The sequence below is a fragment of the Saimiri boliviensis genome, chromosome 5 (genome assembly GCF_048565385.1).
Source record: "Saimiri boliviensis isolate mSaiBol1 chromosome 5, mSaiBol1.pri, whole genome shotgun sequence".
Classification (NCBI taxonomy): Eukaryota; Metazoa; Chordata; class Mammalia; order Primates; family Cebidae; genus Saimiri; species Saimiri boliviensis.
In genome coordinates, this window is record NC_133453.1 from 103,044,488 (window position 1) to 103,062,642 (window position 18,155).

General features: G+C 39.6%; 1 protein-coding gene and 1 pseudogene across 8 annotated transcripts in view; both read left to right on the forward strand.

The window, feature by feature from the left end:
• The first annotated feature begins 1,253 nt into the window (after positions 1 to 1,253).
• The window catches only part of ZRANB3 (zinc finger RANBP2-type containing 3), a 290,081-nt gene continuing 273,179 nt past the window's right edge, over positions 1,254 to 18,155 (forward strand). For 2 of the 8 annotated variants that reach the window (XM_074399748.1, XM_074399746.1), the window contains exon 1: positions 1,611 to 1,830. In XM_074399748.1, coding sequence (XP_074255849.1) covers positions 1,676 to 1,830 — 155 coding nt within the window. In that variant the 5' untranslated portion in view covers positions 1,611 to 1,675. The other 6 variants (XM_074399745.1, XM_074399749.1, XM_074399747.1 and 3 more) reach the window with 5 other exon arrangements.
• On the forward strand, positions 13,911 to 17,860 carry LOC104650171 (ras GTPase-activating protein-binding protein 1-like; annotated as a pseudogene).

Consider the following 18,155-nt stretch of genomic DNA (forward strand, 5'->3'; position numbering starts at 1 on the left):
GCACCTCTTCACCTTTTACTCAGTTGACTTGCTATCCCAGGACAATTATACACGAAGCATGATGGACTCAATAACTTAAGTTTCTTTATAAAAACAAGCTCAACAGAGGCACCCTTTGCACCTAATAACAACAGAAGAAAACGAAACACAAAATAACTTCAAAGCACACAAAAATTTTTTTGGCAGCCTCGGACTAAGGCATAAAAACGTGTGTAAATCTGATCCCGGGGGACCGTGGCATTGACAGTCATTCAACTTTCTTTTTAATATTCCCATTGTGCTTTTTCTGGTACCAAAGGCAAAATGTACCTACATTTCACCAATCGGTCGAAGCTGAAATTTCTCTCGGTGCAAGGCCAGGGGCTGCGGCCGCGGGAGCCCGGGGCACCGGCGCCAGCTACCCGAGAGTAGCACACGTTCCTGGCAGGCCTGCTGTGGCTGGCTCCTGAGTCTCTGGGGCTGCGAGAGCAGCCGCGGCGGCGGCTGCAGTAGCAGCCATGGCAGGGACTCGGAAACCTTTCCCCAGCCTCCTCCGCTAGGCCTCGAGGGGTTTGCTTTTCACATGGCCCCCGGGTGGGGGCGGTGGGCACAAGGTAGTGGCTGCAGCTGCAGCCGCAGCCGCGGGCCAGGCGAGCCTGGCTCCCGCGGAACGCGACCTCCTGGCGGGCTGGTAGCAGCGGGCCGTCGTAAGGCCCCGGCTGGAGCGCCGACGACCCGGCAGGGAAGGCCACCTTCTCAGACACACATCTCTCCCCTGCCTGCCTCCTTCTCCGTTAGCGCTACCGGTTGGCGGGCGGGGGAGGGGAGCGAGGCGCGTTATGCCCGGGGAGCTGGACGGGGGAGGGGAGGGCATCTCTTACCCGCGTTACTGAGGAGGAGGAGGCGGTTGGAGCGCGGCGCGGCGGGGCGACGGCGGGGCTGGGTGGGTGCAAGTAAGAGTCTTACGAAAGGGAATTAACCCCATCACCAGCCCGGACACCGGCTCCAGCGGCAGCCGCGGCTGGCAGAATCCCGCCCCTTCCCACCACGCACTAGCCCCGCCTCTTCGTTCTCTTTGAGCAGCAGCCGACTGCTCATAGGCTGCACGTCCTCGGAGTGACATGAGTATTGCCCAATCAGGCCTGAAAAATTGCCTTCTCTCCACCCCTTTATCTCCTCCCAGGCCGCGGGAGAGCCATGCCAAGTCTTCCTCCAACCTCAAGGGGAAAAGAACCAATCCATGATAAGTAACCGCCCTTGAAGGACGCAAAAGCCAACCAATGGTAAAACTAGGAGGACAGCCATTTTGCCCACTTGTAAAAGAGACACCTTTTCCCACGAGTTGGCGCCTAAGGTGAGCGAGTTTCGGGAGTTTTTACTGACCCAAGGTATTTAAAAGATAACCATATATCCTCATGGAGTATTTATAGTGCTTTTTAGGTGTAAAGGAAAATTATCATCCTCCATGTGGGCAAAGTGAGACATGCTGCTTAAGGGCTTGGCTCCTCCCCTTAGCGCTAACGGGTTCTAAACCGAACACCTGGTTTCTCCGGCTTCAGGGGCGGAGGGCGGGGTGATTGGGCTCTTTGGCCGGGAGCGGACTACAATTCCCAGCACGCTTTCCCCCTACTCACAACATCTCCTCCGTTCACTTGTCGCTTTGATTGACGGGAATTGTAGTTCCTGAGAGGTACCCATGCCGCGGCCTCAGCCAATAAAAAGGGGTAGAGTTTTGAATGATTTGGAATTAGGAACGAGTTGTCGCGAGGCCGTACTGAGCCCTTTTCCCAACCCTAACAGAAGAGAGACAAGATGGAAGAAGGGTGGCCTGAAGAGTTTTCTCAGAACACCGTAGGTATTTTAAACTATTAGGATATATTTAAACTCGTCTACTTTCACTTTGTCTCGTTGAACGTCATTTCCGCTTAGGGGTGGACACGTCCCAAACCTGTGGCGGGAGTTGGAGCGTCTGCAGCGAATGCTCCAGGTGTGACTGTCTGGAAGTGGCTTGGCGTGGCGGGCAAGTCCCTAGTTTCCTGTGTGGGAGATAAAAAGTTGAACGGAATTTAATGGCGTTTTAAGAAAGCGTGGGTGACCTGGGATGGGGGTAATTCCTATGCCCCTCATGCTGTTCCCCACCCCGGTCTTCAATTCCGGGGTCCCATTCTTTGTCGTCTTGGCCTGTTTGCTATTAGATTGCAGGGATAAATTTATAGAAGGTACCTCTAATGACTTTAGGCTTCGCGTGGTCAGTTTGAACTATAAAGAAAGGGCTCCGAAGTTGTGAACTAACTCCTCCCATTTTTACAAACACAGTTCTAAAGACGGCTTTGAAGGAAAAAAGTCACAGAAAAGGGCTCAGGTTTGAAGGATTGATAATCAAGAATGGTCTTTTAAGGCCGGGCGCGGTGGCTCACGCCTGTAATCCTAGCGCTTTGGAAGGCCTAGGTGTGTGGATCACCTGAGGTCAGAAGTTCAAGACCAGCCTGGCCATCATGGTGAAACCCCATCTTTTTAAAAAAATAAAAAAAATAATGGTCTTTTAGTAATGACCATTCTTTGAGTAATGACCATTCATTAAACGAGTGGCGGCCAGGCGCGGTGGCTCACGCCTGTAATTCAAGCACTTTGGGAGGACAAGGGCGGATCACTTGAGGTCAGGAGTTTGAGACCAACCTGGGGAACATAGTGAAACTTTGTCTCTACTAAAAATACAAAAAAAAAAAAAAAAAAAAAAAAAAAAAAAGCCGGGCATGGTGGCGTGGGCCTCTAGTCTCAGCTACACGGGAGACTGAGGCAAGATAATCGCTACTCGGGAGGTGGTTACATTGACCCGAGATCGCGAGACTCCGTCAAAAAAAAACCAACAACCTAAAAACAGGTGACTACGGGGTGCCAACTATAATACACCAATGAATAAAGGCGTCATTAAAAAGATTAAGGAGCCCACAGCCTAATCTTAGCATGTCAGGCCCTCATTTATGCCCCCTTTGGAATTCAAGGGCGACTGTATATATGCTTTTGAACATGACATTTAAGGTCCCCGGGAAAACTGACTAAGTAAAGGAGATACAAGTTACAGAAAAGGCTTTCCCTCCCTATGCGTTTGCCCTTTATTCTTATATTCTTCCTTATGATTTTGAGACTTTCTCAGATCAATTTTAATTCAGTTTACTCCGTGATTTTACTGAGATTTTTCTTTTATAAATCCTCTTGTATATATGGTATGAGCGGTTACACTACACTGTATTAGGTACTATACCAGAGTTTATCGGTAGAGCAGTGCTTAAAAAGACAGGCTCCTTGTCCAAAAGTCATGAGGAAGAGAGAGGCTAAACAAAATTGTAATGTCACTTACTCATTTAATCTCTAAGTAAAGTCTTCTTTAGTCACATTTTGTGTGTTTATTTGGTCTCTTCTTTCCATTTTACCTTTGAATTAAAATAAGCACATTTTCCTCTTTGCATTATTTTTACTAAAGCACTAAGAAGTCTATGTCCAATACTCGTGAACAATGTTTATATACAAAGTATATGGTAAATTTTATAGTGTAATCCTGCTAGATATAGGAATGTAACTGTACCTTTTGCAAGATGTTTTTGTAGACCTACCTGACAAAGTGTTGTCTCTTGCTTTTTAATGCATAGTCAATGATAATTTAGCAATGCGGTCTTCTGTAGATGCTTAGTTTTTTAAATTTGTTTTTGTCGGCAGTTCTTTCAGTGTAAATCCAGTCAGTAAATTGTAATGATGCCATCATTTTATTACATTTCATCTGAGCTAGAAATGATGTTATGTATGATAAGTACATTTTCCTTGTCGACAACCTGTAAGTCTTCTTTGACATTTTTATAGTTGAAGAAAGTGGGGTTCAATGAAGTTAAAGAAGAAGAGTATTTGAACTATACAGTATAAGGCTCACACCTGTAATCTCAGCACTTTTGGAGGTCAAGGCGTGAGAATCACTTGAGTCTAGCATTTCTAGACCAACCTGGGCAACAGAGGAAGACTCCATCTGTACAAAAAATAAAAAAATTAGCTTGTTGTGATTGTGCACAACTGTGGTCCAGGTACACAGGAGGCTGAGGTGAGGCTTGGGCCCAGGTCAGGGCTGCAATGGGCTGTGATTGAGCCGTTTATTCAATAATTCATGTTTCCACTCCCACTAATTTAAGGTATCATTTTTATCATATTTGCATTTCTCATTTATACCTGGCTCTCTTTGGACACTTCTTTTTCATTTTTCTGTCGTTTCTTTGACTTTTAACCATACCCATTATCTTAATTTCAGTAACTTTGTGTTTTGGTATCCAGTAGGTAAAGTGTGCCCGTTTTCTTCTTTTTCAGACATTTTCTTGTTATTCTCAGCTTTTCTTGTAATCTATTAGTAGGATTTTTGTCAAGTTAAAAATAATCTCTGCACTTTTATATTTTAACAAAATGCAAGTTTGACATTTATAGAGACACTGAATGTGACTTTTTTTTTTTTTGAGACAGAGTCTTGCTCTGTTGCCAGGCGCCAGGCTGGAGTGCAGCGGCGCAATCTCGGCTCACTGCAACCTCTGCCTCCTGGGTTCAGGCAATTCTCCTGCCTCAGCCTCCCAAGAAGCTGGGACTACAGGCATGTGCCACCACGCCCAGCTAATTTTTGTATTTTTGTAGAGATGGGGTTTCACCATGTTGGCCAGAATAGTCTTGATCTCTTGATCTCACGATCCACCCACCTTGGCCTCCCAAAGTGCTGGGATTACAGGCATGAGCCACTGCACCCAGCCCTGAATATGACTTTTTGAAGAAAGCCAAGTATTCCATTTCATATTAACAATACAGAATTTTTCATAGGTGTCATCGAGGCTCAGTGGGCCATTCTGTGCTTTTTTAAAACATTGCCATTATAGAATTCGACGGGCTGGGTGCGTTGGCTCAAGCCTGTAAACCCAGCACTTTGGAAAGCTGAGATGGGTGGATTACCTGAGGTCAGGAGTTCAAGACCAGTCTGACCGACAGGGTGAAACCCCATCTCTACTAAAATACAAAAAATTAGCCAGGTATGATGGTGCATGCCTGTAGTCCCAGCTACGTGGGAGACTGAGGCAGGAGAATCCCTTGAACTTGGGAGGTGGAGGTTGCAGTGAGCTGAGATTGCACCATTGCACTCCAGCCTGGGTAACAAGAGTGGAAACTCTGTCTCAAAAAAAAAAAAAAAAAAAAAAAGAATTCAATCGAAATGGTTACAGTTTAAAAGCACATCCTGTTTTTTAAATTATATAATCACTTTTTAAATACAGACACTTGCATTTTGTAGGCTGCTTCCAGGAGATCCTGATAACTTACAAATGCTTGTCTCTAACTTACAACTACTTATCCCACTGTACTTCACAGCCGTCTCCAAGTACTTCAAATTCAGCATGTTCTATATCATAGCCCATAATCTTTACCCCTAAATCTGCTTCTACTCTCTATATTCTCTCATTCATTTATTTGTTCATGGAATATTTATTGAGCATCTACTAAAAGAGGTACTGAATAATTGAGACTATAGGCTGTAGTCTGCCTATGTCTGATTCTTTGTTGTGTCATTGTGCTACCTTGGACAGATTAGTTGACCATCTGTGTCTCAGTTTCCTTGTCTGTAAAACTGAGATAATAAGAATACCTACCTCAGAGGCTTTTGTGAGGATCAAATAATATATATAAAACACTAAAAATAGTACTTTACACATAATCAGTGTGTGTTGCATTTTTAATTAATGCTGTTTCTGTTAATCACACTGATGCCAGGTGCTAGAGTGCTGAAATAAAACCATAAGAAAGTCTGTGGTCCCTGATTTATGAAGGCATTCTAACAGAAGTGAGAGACAAAATTTAAGGAAACACAGAGAAATAACTGCCAATTACAATAAGTACTTTAAAGAAACCAACTGGTATTAAGGGAAATGTAGAGGAGTCCAGTTGGGAGCTATTGCGCTAATCATGTTGAGGGGTGATGATGGCTTGGGTTTGGTAATAGCAGTGAAACTGGGGAAAAAAAGATTAGACTTAAGACACATTAATATGTTGGGAATAATGAATAATAAGTGGATTCAACTTGGCGGTTTAGGGAAAGAGAGAAATCAAGAATGAAACCCAGTTTGAGTACCTTGCATGGTTGTACTATTTACTGAGGCTTCAGGGGCACATAGATTTGGTGAGAAATCAAGACTGGTTTTGAACGTTTAAGCTAAAAATGTCTGTGAGAGATCCCAAATGTCTGTGAGAGATCCAAAATGTCAGGTAGGTAATTAGATATAGTATTCTAAAGTCAAGAGAGTATGAATTATATTACCTGGACTATTTGTGGTAGCCTTCTGAAAGGTTATCCCTGCCCCTACATTTGTCTAAACTTGACGAGGTAATCTTTGTAAAATAGCAACCTGATTACACTTTAAGAATTGCTTCCAGTTCCTTACAGTAAAAAGTCCAGGCTCTTAGCATGGCACCTCCTTGACTTTGCCTGTTTTTACTTCTTTACTACATGTCATAAGCGTCTTTTTCTTTAGCTATACTAAAGTGCTCTAAGATTTTCTAAAACTTTTTTTTTTCTTTTGACATGGAGCCTTACTCTGTCGCCCAGGCTGGAGTGCAGTGGCTAGATCTCAGCCTGGCTAATTTTTGTATTTTTAGTCGAGACAGGGATTCATTATGTTGGTTAGGCTGGTCTTGAACTCCTGACCTCAGATGATTTGCCCACCTCAGCCTCCCAAAGAGCTGGGATTATAGATGTAAGCCACTATGGCTGGCCAGATTTTCTAAAACTATGCCTTTGCAACTGTGGCTTCTTTCTCCCTAGAATATCCTTATCATGATTTCCTGTCTACAGACTCCACTCTTCAAGTTTTGGCTTGAGTTGCATCTAGTATTTAAGTAAGGTATACCATACCAAGCATTTTTTTCTCCCAAATGAACCCTTTTTTGATTCTTTGCTACCATACAGAGTCAACTTATGTGCTTATGTGTAGTGCCTTATGATTATTACTGTTATTTTGTGAGAGTCTCTGTTGTCCAGAGTGGACAACAACCAGAGAGAAAGGTTGTGTTACTAACAAAGGGAAGCCTGTCAGACTCATAGCAGATCTCTCTGCAGAAACCCTATAAGCCAGAAGCACTTGGGGGCCGGTATACAACATTCAACAAAATAGACTGATATCCAGACTAGTAAAGAGAGAATCAAATAGACACAATAAAAAATGATAAAGGGGATGTCACCACTGATCCCACAGAAATAAAAACTACCATCAGAGAATACTATAAACAACTCTACGCAAATAAACTATAAAATTTGGAAGAAATGGATACATTTCTGGCCGCATGCACCCTCCTAAGACTAAACCAGGAATAAGTCAAATCCCTAAATAGACCAAAAACAAGTTCTGAAATTGAAGCAATAATTAATAGCTTACCAACCAAAAAAAGCCTGGTACCAGACAGTTACACAGCCAAATTCTACCAGAGGTACAAAGCGAAGCTGGTAGCATTTCTTCTAAAACTATTCCAAACAATAAAGAAAGAGGGACTCCTCCCTAACTCGTTTCATGAGGCCAGCATCATCCTGATACCAAAACCTGGCAGAGAAACAACAAAAAAACAAAATATGAGGCCAGTGTCCCTGATGAACATTGATGCAAAAATACTCCATAAAATACTGACAAACCGAATCCAGCAGCACATCAAAAAGCTTAGCCACTACGATCAAGTTGGTGTCATCCCTGGGATGCAGGGCTGGTTCTACATATGCAAATCAATAAACATAATCTATCACATAAACAAAACCAAAGACAGAAACCACGTGATTATCTTAATAGATGCAGAGAAGGTCTTTGATAAAATTCAATACCACTTCATGCTAAAAACTCTTTTTTTTTTTTTTGAGATGGAGTTTCGCTCTTGTTACCCAGGCTGGAGTGCAATGGCGCAATCTCGGCTCACCGCAACCTCCGCCTCTTGGGTTCAGGCAATTCTCCTGCCTCAGCCTCCTGAGTAGCTGGGATTACAGGCACGTGCCACCATGCCCAGCTAATTTTTGGTATTTTTAGTAGAGATGGGGTTTCACCATGTTGACCAGGATGGTCTTGATCTCTTGACCTCGTGATCCACCCGCCTTGGCCTCCCAAAGTGCTGGGATTACAGGCTTGAGCCACCGCGCCCGGCCAGCTAAAAACTCTTAATAAACTAGGTATTGACGGAACATATCTCAAAATAATAAGAGATGTTTATGTCAAACTCGCAACCAGTATCATACTGATTAGGCAAAAGCTGGAAGCATTCCCTTTGAAACCAGCACAAGAGAAGGATGCCCTCTCTCACCAGTCCTGTTCAGTATAGTATTGGTAGTTTCGGCCGGGGCAGTCAGGCAAGAGAAGGAAATAAAGGTATTCCAATATGAAGAAAGGAAGTCAAATTGTCTCTTTTTTTTGCAGATGACATGATTGTATATCTGGAAAACCCCATTGTCTCAGCCCAAAATCTTCTTAAACTGATAAGCAACTTCACCAAAGTCTCAGGATACAAAGTCAATATGCAAAAATTACAAGCGTTCCTATATACCAATAATAGACAAGCAGAGAGCCAAATTATGAGTGAATTTCCACTCAAAATTGCTACAAAGAGAATAAAATACCTAGGAATACAATATATAAGGGAGGTGAAGGACCTCTTCAAGAAGAATTACAAATCATTGCTCAAGGAAATGAGAACACAAGGACTTTTGTATGTTTTGTTTTTGTTTTAGATCTTTAGATAACACTTTACATCTCTTAGGCTTTGTAGCCATCCCAACTTTATTTGAATCTTATTTTTCTCACTGTGTTATAGTTTCCTTCCTAATAAATAAGAATACAGGCCGGGTGAGGTGGCTCAAGCCTGTAATCCCAGCACTTTGGGAGGCCGAGGCAGGTGGATCACGAGGTCAAGAGATCGAGACCATCCTGGTCAACATGGTGAACCCCCGTCTCTACTAAAAATACAAAAAATTAGCTGGGCATGGTGGCGTGTGCCTGTAATCCCAGCTACTCAGGAGGCTGAGGCAGGAGAATTGCCTGAATCCAGGAGGCGGAGGTTGCGGTGAGACGAGATCGTACCATTGCACTCCAGCCTGGGTAACAAGAGCGAAACTCCATCTCAAAAATAAATAAATAAATAAAAAAGAATACAATACTGTACTTGTTTCGTAGTGTTCTTAGGAGAATTAAATAATATAGTATATGTCCAAGTTCCTCACATAAAATAGACATGATTGTATGATAAGCAGTCCATAAATATGAGTTCTTTTCTCACTTTTGGAAACTAGTAACTGGCTTTATTTTTACTGGGATTCACATTTCAGTGGCATGTGGTGTTATTCTGAGAGTTTGTTTATATTATAATCAGTTCCATTCTGTTAACAGGATTACTACTTTTTTGTTTTAGATCTGATTTTTTTTTTTTGAAAAATATTTAATTTCTGTGTGTAAGCCTTGCACATCTTTTAAAAATAATCTCTGGTCTTTGAATTTTTTGATGTTCTTGAAAATGATATCAGTTAAAATTTTGTTTTCCAACATAATTCATTGTGTGTATTAATCATATATTCTTCAACCTTACCAAATTTGCTTATAAATCTATTATTCTATGTACTTAATCTTGCTACATTAAAATTTTATTTCAATTTTTTTTTCTGTCTCTTTCTCCTTTGTCTTGTTGAAGGATCTCTTTACAGTATTAAACTAGAAATAGTATACATACTTACATCTTTTTTCTTATTGTTCAGGGAAAGCTTTTAACATTTTATCTGAAGTATGATATAAAATCCATCATATAAGGCCAGGTACAGTGAGTGGCTCATGCCTGTAATCCCAGCACTTTGGGAAACCGAGACTGGTGGGCTTGAGATCAGGAGTTTCACACAACCTAGTCCACATAGTAAAACCCTGTCTCTACTAAAAACACAAAAAGTATCTGGACATGGTGGCACATGCCTGTAATCCCAGCTACTCAGGAGGCTGAGGCAGGAGAAGTGCTTGAACTTGGGAGATTGGAGGTTGCAGTGAACTGAGATTGTTCCATTGCACTTCAGCCTGGGCGACAGAGCAAGAATCTGTCTCAAAAAAAAAATATTTGTTAAGAAAATATATATTTATTAAAATATATTTGTGTGTGTGTATATGCACACAAATATAACTATGTTTTTGTATGTATATTTGTGTATATATACCTATATTTGTGTGTGTGTGTGTGTGTGTGTGTGTGTGTGTGTGTATATTTGGGAGGCTCCCCGTGGCCTCCCGAAGTGTTGGGATTACAGGTGTGAACCACTGCGCCTGGGCCCTTTTTTTTTTTTTCTTCTGAGATGAAGTCTTGCTCTGTCGCCTAGGCTGGAGTGTAGTGGTGCAATATTAGCTCTTTCAGCTCACTTCTGAGATAGATACCTATCTAGCTGTAAGGGAGCTACTCAGTTCATTATATAGGCATTGCACGACTGCACTAGAACCTGGGTCAAGGAGCGAGACTCAGTCTCAAAAAATAAATATTAAAATTTTTAAAAATCCATCACATAAAGTTGTTAGAAAATATTTGGTATGCCAGCGAGCCTTTACTCTGAATGGATTTTGAATTTTATCAAATGCTTTTCCTCCTGCTATTAAGATGAGAATGTTAATTTTTTTATGTTGTTGAGAATTACATTGAATTTTTTTACAATACATTTTTAACTGCTTAATTGAGATGTAATTCATATACCATAAAATTAACTCATTTTACAATTCTGTGTTTTTTGACTTATTCACGGAGTTGTTGAATCATCATCACAATCTAATTTCAGAATATTTATCACTCTAAAAAGGAACCCAGTACTAATTAGCAGTTACTCCCTCTTCTCTACCCCATTTCCTTACCCTCCTTAACCTCCCCTAATGTACTCTCTATCTTTATAGATTCGCTTACTCTGGAATCATATAAATAGAATCATACAATATGTAGTTTCTTTGTGACTGGCTTCTTTTGCTTTACAGAATGTTTTCAAGCTTCATTCATGTTGTAATACGTATCAATGCTTCATTCCTTTTTTTTTTTTTTTTTTTTCTGTAGACAGTCTTGCTGTGTTAGCAGACTGGAGTGAAATGGCGTAATCTTGGCTCACTGCAACGTCCATCTCCAAGGTTCAAGCAGTTTCTTCTGTCTCAGCCTCTGGAGTAGCTGGGATCACAGGCGTGTGCCACCACACCCGGCTAATTGTTTGCATTTTTAGTGGAGATGGAGTTTCACCATGTTGGCCAGGCTGATCTTGAACTCCTGACCTCAAGTGATCTACCTGCATTGGTCTCCCAAAGTGCTGAGATTACAGGCGTGAGCCATCTTACTCGCCCCCCTGCCCTTTTTTTTTTTTTTGAGATGGAGTCTTGCTGTGTCACCCAGGCTGGAGAGCAGTGGCACAGTCTTGGCTCTCTGAGCTCACTGTAGCCTCCGTCTCCCCAGTTCAAGTGATTCTCCTGCCTCAGCCTCCTGAGTAGCTGGGACTACAGGCATGCACCACCACTCGCAGCTAATTTTTATATTTTTAGTAGAAACGGGGTTTCACCATGTTGGCCAGGCTGGTCTTGAACTCCTGACATCAAATGATTGGCCCACCTCAGCCTCCCATAATGTTGGGATAACAGGTGTGAACCACCATGCCCAGCCCATTTCTTTTTTTCTGAGACAGGGTCTCTCTATTTCCCAGGCTGGAGTTCAGTGGCATGAGTATGGCTCACTGCAGCCTCGACCTCCCAGGCTCACGTGATCCTCTCACCTCAGCCTCCTGAGTAGCTGGTAATATAAGCATGTGCCATCATACCCAGCTAGTTTTTGGATTTTTTGTAGAGACGGGGTTTTGCGGTGTAGCCCAGGATGGTCTTGAACTCCTGGGCTCAAGCAATCGATGTACCTGGGCCTCCCAGTGTTCTGGGATTACAGATGTGAGCAACTATGTCTGGACCATTCCCTTTTATTTTCAAATAATATTGTATGGACATAGCACATTTTATATCATCAGTTGATAGACATTTGGGTTGTTTGTACTTTTTAACATTGCTATGAAAATTTGCAGTAAGTTTTTGTGTGGTTGTATGTTTTTATTTTTCTGGCGTATATTTAGGAGTATAATTTCTAGGTCATATGGTAACTATATTTAATATTTTGATGAACTGTCAGACTATTTTCTATAGTAGCTGTACCTTTATGCATTTCTACTAGCAGTGTTGGAGAGTTCTAATATTTCTACATCCTCATCAACACTTGTTATTATTTGTCTTTTTTGTTTTAGCCATGCCAGTAAGTGTGAAGTAATGTCTTATTGTGGTTTTGATTTCCAGTTCCCTTCTGACTAATGATGCTTAAGATCTTTTCATGCTGTATGTATGACATTGATCATATGTATACCGTTTTCGGCAAAACATCTATTCAAATCCTTTGCTTATTTTAAAATTGTATTGCCTTTATTATTGAGTTTTATCTGTTTTTTATCTATTCTAGTTACTAGTTCATTTTCGTGTATAGTTTGACCGTTGGCAAGTATTTTTTCTCCCTGTGAGTTAGTTTCCCTTTCTTATGGTATCATTTGTAGCCCTAATGTATTTAAGTTTGGTGAACTTCATTTTATTTTTTGTTTTCTTGTTTTTGCTTTTGGTGTTGTATCTAAAGCCATATTATAACCCAAGATTACAAAGGTTTACTCTGTATGTTTTCTCCTTGAAGTTTTATAATTTTAGCTCTTATGTTTTAATCTTTGATTCATTTTGTTGGTTTTCATATACAACATGAAGTGGGGTATAATTTCATTCTTTTATATGGACATCTAATTGTCTCAGCACTATTTGTTGAAAAAATTATTCTTTTCCTATTGAATCCTTTTGCCACCCTTGTCAAAAATGAATTGTCTGTAAATGTAAGGATTTATTTCTGGACTTTCAGTTCTGTTCCATTGACCTAGCTGGTCATTATGCTGGTAGTGCTACACTGTCTTGATTGTTGTTACTTTGTAGTAAATCTTACAAGCAGGAAGTACAAGTCCTCTAGCTTTGTTTATTTTCAAGATTGTTTTGGCTATTTTACGTTCCTTACATTTCCATAATTTTAGGATCAGCTTGTCAGCGATTGAAATTTGAAAGTATAATCCGCTGTGCATTCCTAAGCCAAAATAAGCCCATTTTAGTCTTGGTGTGTTAGTCTTTTAATATTTGGTTTGCTAATGTTTTGTTTATGAATATGAGAGACTGGATTATATGTGTTTCTTGTAATGTGCTTGTGAGATTATTTATGCTGGCATTACACAATGAGCTTGAAAATAATACTCCTGTCTTTGCATCAAATGGGTCTGATTTGTTTATTGTGTTCTTTAGATCATCTTTATCCTATTAGAATTTCAATCAGCTTGTGTAACCAATTACTGAGAGGGATCTGGTTAAACTTTTCTACTATGGTTATAGATATGATTGTGTCACATTTTCCTTTTATTTGTATTAGTTTTTGCTTTATATATTTATTAAGATATATTTTGAGGCTAAATGTTTATAATAAATCTTTTATCATTATAAAATGCTGTTCTTTAGTTTAATACTTTTTTTTTGTTTTGCCTGAAACATGTTATCTTATAATGTAAAGCAATATCAACTATACTTTGGCATGTAGAACATACCTTTTAAAATTCTTTAACTTTCCATGTTTATTAATTCTTCTATGTAGGAATTCTTTTTAATCTTTCTAATTCTTCTATTTAAGGGTATGTCTTTTAAAAGCAGCATGTAGATTTATATATATTTTAATCTAATATGGGAATCTTTTTCTTTTCATTGATGTTTTTGGTCCATTTACATTTAATATCTTTTCTAATAATTCTTTATTCTGCAGTAAATTTCATCTAATACATTATTAATTAAAAAAAAATTGTCTCCCCAAATTCTATGTAATTTTCCAGACTAGCCATTTATTTATTATTTCCAAAATAAGTCTCTAGGTAGTGTGTTTTAACGATATCTGATCTCTTCAATACAATTCTACTGTTTACTTAAATGAGTCAGTGAATTCCAGTTGAATTTACCTTGTTCTCAATTGATTACAAAAACACTATCTTGACTTTAAAGATAGAAAATAAATCTTTCCTTCATTCTTTTTTCAAGTTTTGCTTACCAAGAGAATTGCTTAGAAAATAAGTTATACTAGATTTTGCTTTCACTCAATTTCTGTAGCCAATATTGCCATTTTAATTTTAATAACATGGTATTAAAAATTATGTATTGCTGATGTGGATGCAGTTGCATGAGGGGTTTCTGCCATCCTCAGTGCTGTGGAGCAGAGCTAGTTAGTTCCTCTCCAGCTCAGCCATGCAGGTTTGGACGTATTTGACATTTTTCCCTCCCAAGTTGAATTGACTGAAGCAATGGTGATGGAGAAGCCTAGTTTCCTACTGGTCAGGTGAGAATTTGTGAGTCAATATTACACACTGCTGAACCAGGCCCCAGACATGCTGCATAGATTTTATGAAAAGAATTCTTCTTATGTCCGAGGAGGATTGGATTCAAATGGAAAGCCAGCAGATGCAGTCTAAAGACAGAAAGAAGTCTACAGGAAAATGATGTCACAGAACTTCACCAGCTTGGCCACACCAAGATTCGCCATGTTGATGCTCATGACACACTAAATGATGGTGTGTATGGGCTTTTCTCTAACAACAACCAGGCTTTGAGGAGATTCATGCAGACGTTTGTCCTTGCTCCTGAGGGGTTTGTTGCAAATAAGTTCTGTGTTAATTAGCACTGCTTCAGATACTAAGATGAGGTCTTTGGTGGGTTTGTCAGTGAGCCTCAGGATCAGTCTGAAGAAAAATTAGAGAAACCTGAAGAAAGATATTAAACACCTGAGGTGATACCCAATGATTCTGGAACATTCTGTTATCAAGCAGTTGTCAGTAATGACATGGAAGAACATTTAGAGGGCCTGTTGCTGAACCAGAGCCTAATCCTGAACCAGAGCCAGAACTAGAACCTGTATCTGAAATCCAAGAGGAAAAGTCTGAGCCAGTATTAGAAGAAACTACTCTGAGGGTGCTCAGAAGAATTCTTCTTCAGCACCTGCAGACATAGTTCAGACAGTACAGGAAGACTTGAGGACATTTTCTTGGGCATCTGTGATCAGTAAAAACCTTCCACCAAGTGGAGCTGTTCCCATTACTGGGATACCACCTCACGTTGTTAAAGTACCAGCTTGACAGCCCTATACAGAGTCTAAACCTGAATCTCAGATTCCACTACAGAGACCTCAAAGGTATCAAAGAGTGTAAGAACAACTAATAAATATTTTTTCCAGAGTGGACCCAGACCAATCCATGAGGCTGGTGACATTTAGTGCAAGAACAACGAATAAATATTTCTCCCCAAAGGGGACCAAGACCAATCTGTGAGGCTGGTGAGCAAGGTAACATTGAACCCCAAAGAATGGTGAGACACCTTGACAGTCACCAACTCTTCATTGGCAACTGGACTCATGAAGTGGACAAATCAGAGCCTAAAGATTTCTTTCAAAATTGTGGGAGTGGTGGAGTTGCACATTAACAGTGGTGGGTAATTACCCAGTTTTGGTTTTGTTGTGTTTGTTGATTCTGAGCCTGTTCAGAAGGTCCTTAGCAACAGGCCCATCATGTTCAGAGGTGAGATCTGTCTAAATGTGGAAGAGAGGAAGGCTCGAGCTGCCAGGGAAGGGGACTGAGAACATAATCACCTTCAGGGACCTGGAGGCCCTCGAGGTCAGCTGTGTGTGGAATGAGAGGCCTTCGTTGTGCAGAACCAGGATTTGGAGTGGGAAGGGGGCTTGCTCCACAGCAGTGAAACTTCACAGATCTTCACGCAGCCATACAAACCGTTGTTCCTACAGAATGGTGAATTTCTTCGACTAGCCTTTGGTATCTTGAGTATGACCCTAGCCTGTTTTAAACTGCTTAAGTTTGTATAGTTTCACTTTTTTGTGTGGGTTAATAGTATGTGCTTTCTCTCCCTCTCTTCCCTTTTCTGACCTTTCACTTCCAATTTTGTGGAATGATATTTCAGGAGTAACAGATTTTTAAAAGAAGAAGAAAAGACTGAATTTCCTTGCTTACTTTGTATACAGACTCGACCTTTTTTTTTAACAGTCATTTCCCCAAAGGAATATGTCTTGTGTATTACTGACTTTTGGTATGTTTAGTTCATTTGGAGTATTTCTTACTTATTTTCTACATGTTTCAAAGCCTGTGAGAAATACAGGATTTGATAACATTTTGAAGGCAGGAAAAAACCTAAATTGTTTCTTCTTTGAGAGTCATGAGTATCTTCTGGTGTGGAGAAAGTGCCATTGGAAAATTTGATAATTTTGATTTTCACTGGTATGTTTAAAACTGAAAAAAATAAATTGAATTTTTCTTTTGATATAGGATCCCAAAACAGTTCTAAAACCTACTGTTTTTACCACTGAAATTTAAATTGTGATGTAGGTTTTAAATGTCTAGAATGCATCTGATAGGCTTCTCTTGAACTGTTAGTTTTTTTGAAGTAGATTTTTTCATGTTTAATTTGTACTTGTAAAAAAACAAAAAACAAAAAGATTTCCCAAACCCAGATAACAACCAGAGCAAAACTGTTGTGCCTTCTATTTATCTTTGATTTCAGACTTGGCAATTGTTTAAAGAAAAATAATTTTTTTAAAATCTAGATTTGTTTTATTGGGGTCAGAGTAGGTGGGGAATTGTAGAATCCCTCTTTTATCGCCTTGTATGTCTTCTGTTAACATATTTGCCTTATTCTAAAATTGAATCTTAGAGGATCCTTCATATCTTCTGCCTTTGAAGACAGGGTCTTTGACCTAAATAGTTCAGCATTTGTATTAAGTTTTATTCTGGTATCTAATCAGATTCCTAATCATAGCTCATAAGAAGGAATGTGACTTTAATATTGGATTTTGCTGATGTGCTCCTGTCCTCATTTTATTTTCTTTAAATCATAGCCATATGGTAAATTTTCTATTTTGTTATGGTTCTCTTTTATTGATGGGCATGCAGTGGGTGTTTCTTGAAATGGACAATTTTTATTAAAATATTTCTGGAAGAAAATTTTAAAAAATTATGTATTACTGGTTTTTTGATATGCTCCTCCCAGCTTTACTATAAATTGGTATACATATGTTGAATAAAACCTTTTAAGCTAAACCGCTGAACTGAATACAGTGTTCATGGTTAGAGAGGTATACAAATTATTGTAACTGTTAATTTCTTGGCAATTTAGAAAGATGAAATCTGAATCTTTTATTAATGTAATATTGGTTACAACAGACTTTTCACTATATGGCTGAACCTACGTGAGATATTCTTTATACATCTTTTTTACTTTAAATCCTATAAATTGAAAAGAATATTTTAAAAATTATTTTCAGAATTAACAAAAACATTCATGTTCTATTTATTAGATATTAGATTGTACCACTACACACACACACACACACACATACATACATACATACATACATACATACATATATATATTTTTTTCTTGAGATGGAGTCTTGCTCTGTTGCCTAGCCTGGAGTGCAGTGGCACAATTTTGTCTTACTGCAACTGCTGCCTCCTGGGTTCAAGGGATTCTCCTGCCTCAGCCTCCCCAGTAGCTGGGACTACAGCTGCTCACCACCATGCCTGGCTAATTTTTGTATTTTTAGTAGAGACAGGGTTTCACCATATTTGCCAGGCTAGTCCTGAATTCCTGGACTTGTGATCTGCCTGCCTCAGCCTCCCAAAGTGCTGGGATTACAGGCATGAGCCACTGTGCTTGGCACCCCCTACATATTTTTAAGTTCTTTATGTATCCAAATATCTGTTTAAATCATCAGTGAGCCACACCATCATCTTGTTCAACTGAAGTTTTTCCTGTACATTCTCATGATGTTTTAGATTTCTTCTATCTTCATATGTAAATAGTTATTTCTTCTCTTATTTGTGACTATTAAAACAAATTTTTGATTAACATAGCTTTAGTTTCATTGTTTATTTTTTACAAATATCGTGCCTGAGTCAATCCTCATAAAAATAAATCATGTAAGTGGAAAAGTGACCCCAATTTACCAGATTCTTTTTGGAGTATCTATCAAAATTTTTTATTAAGTAAAAT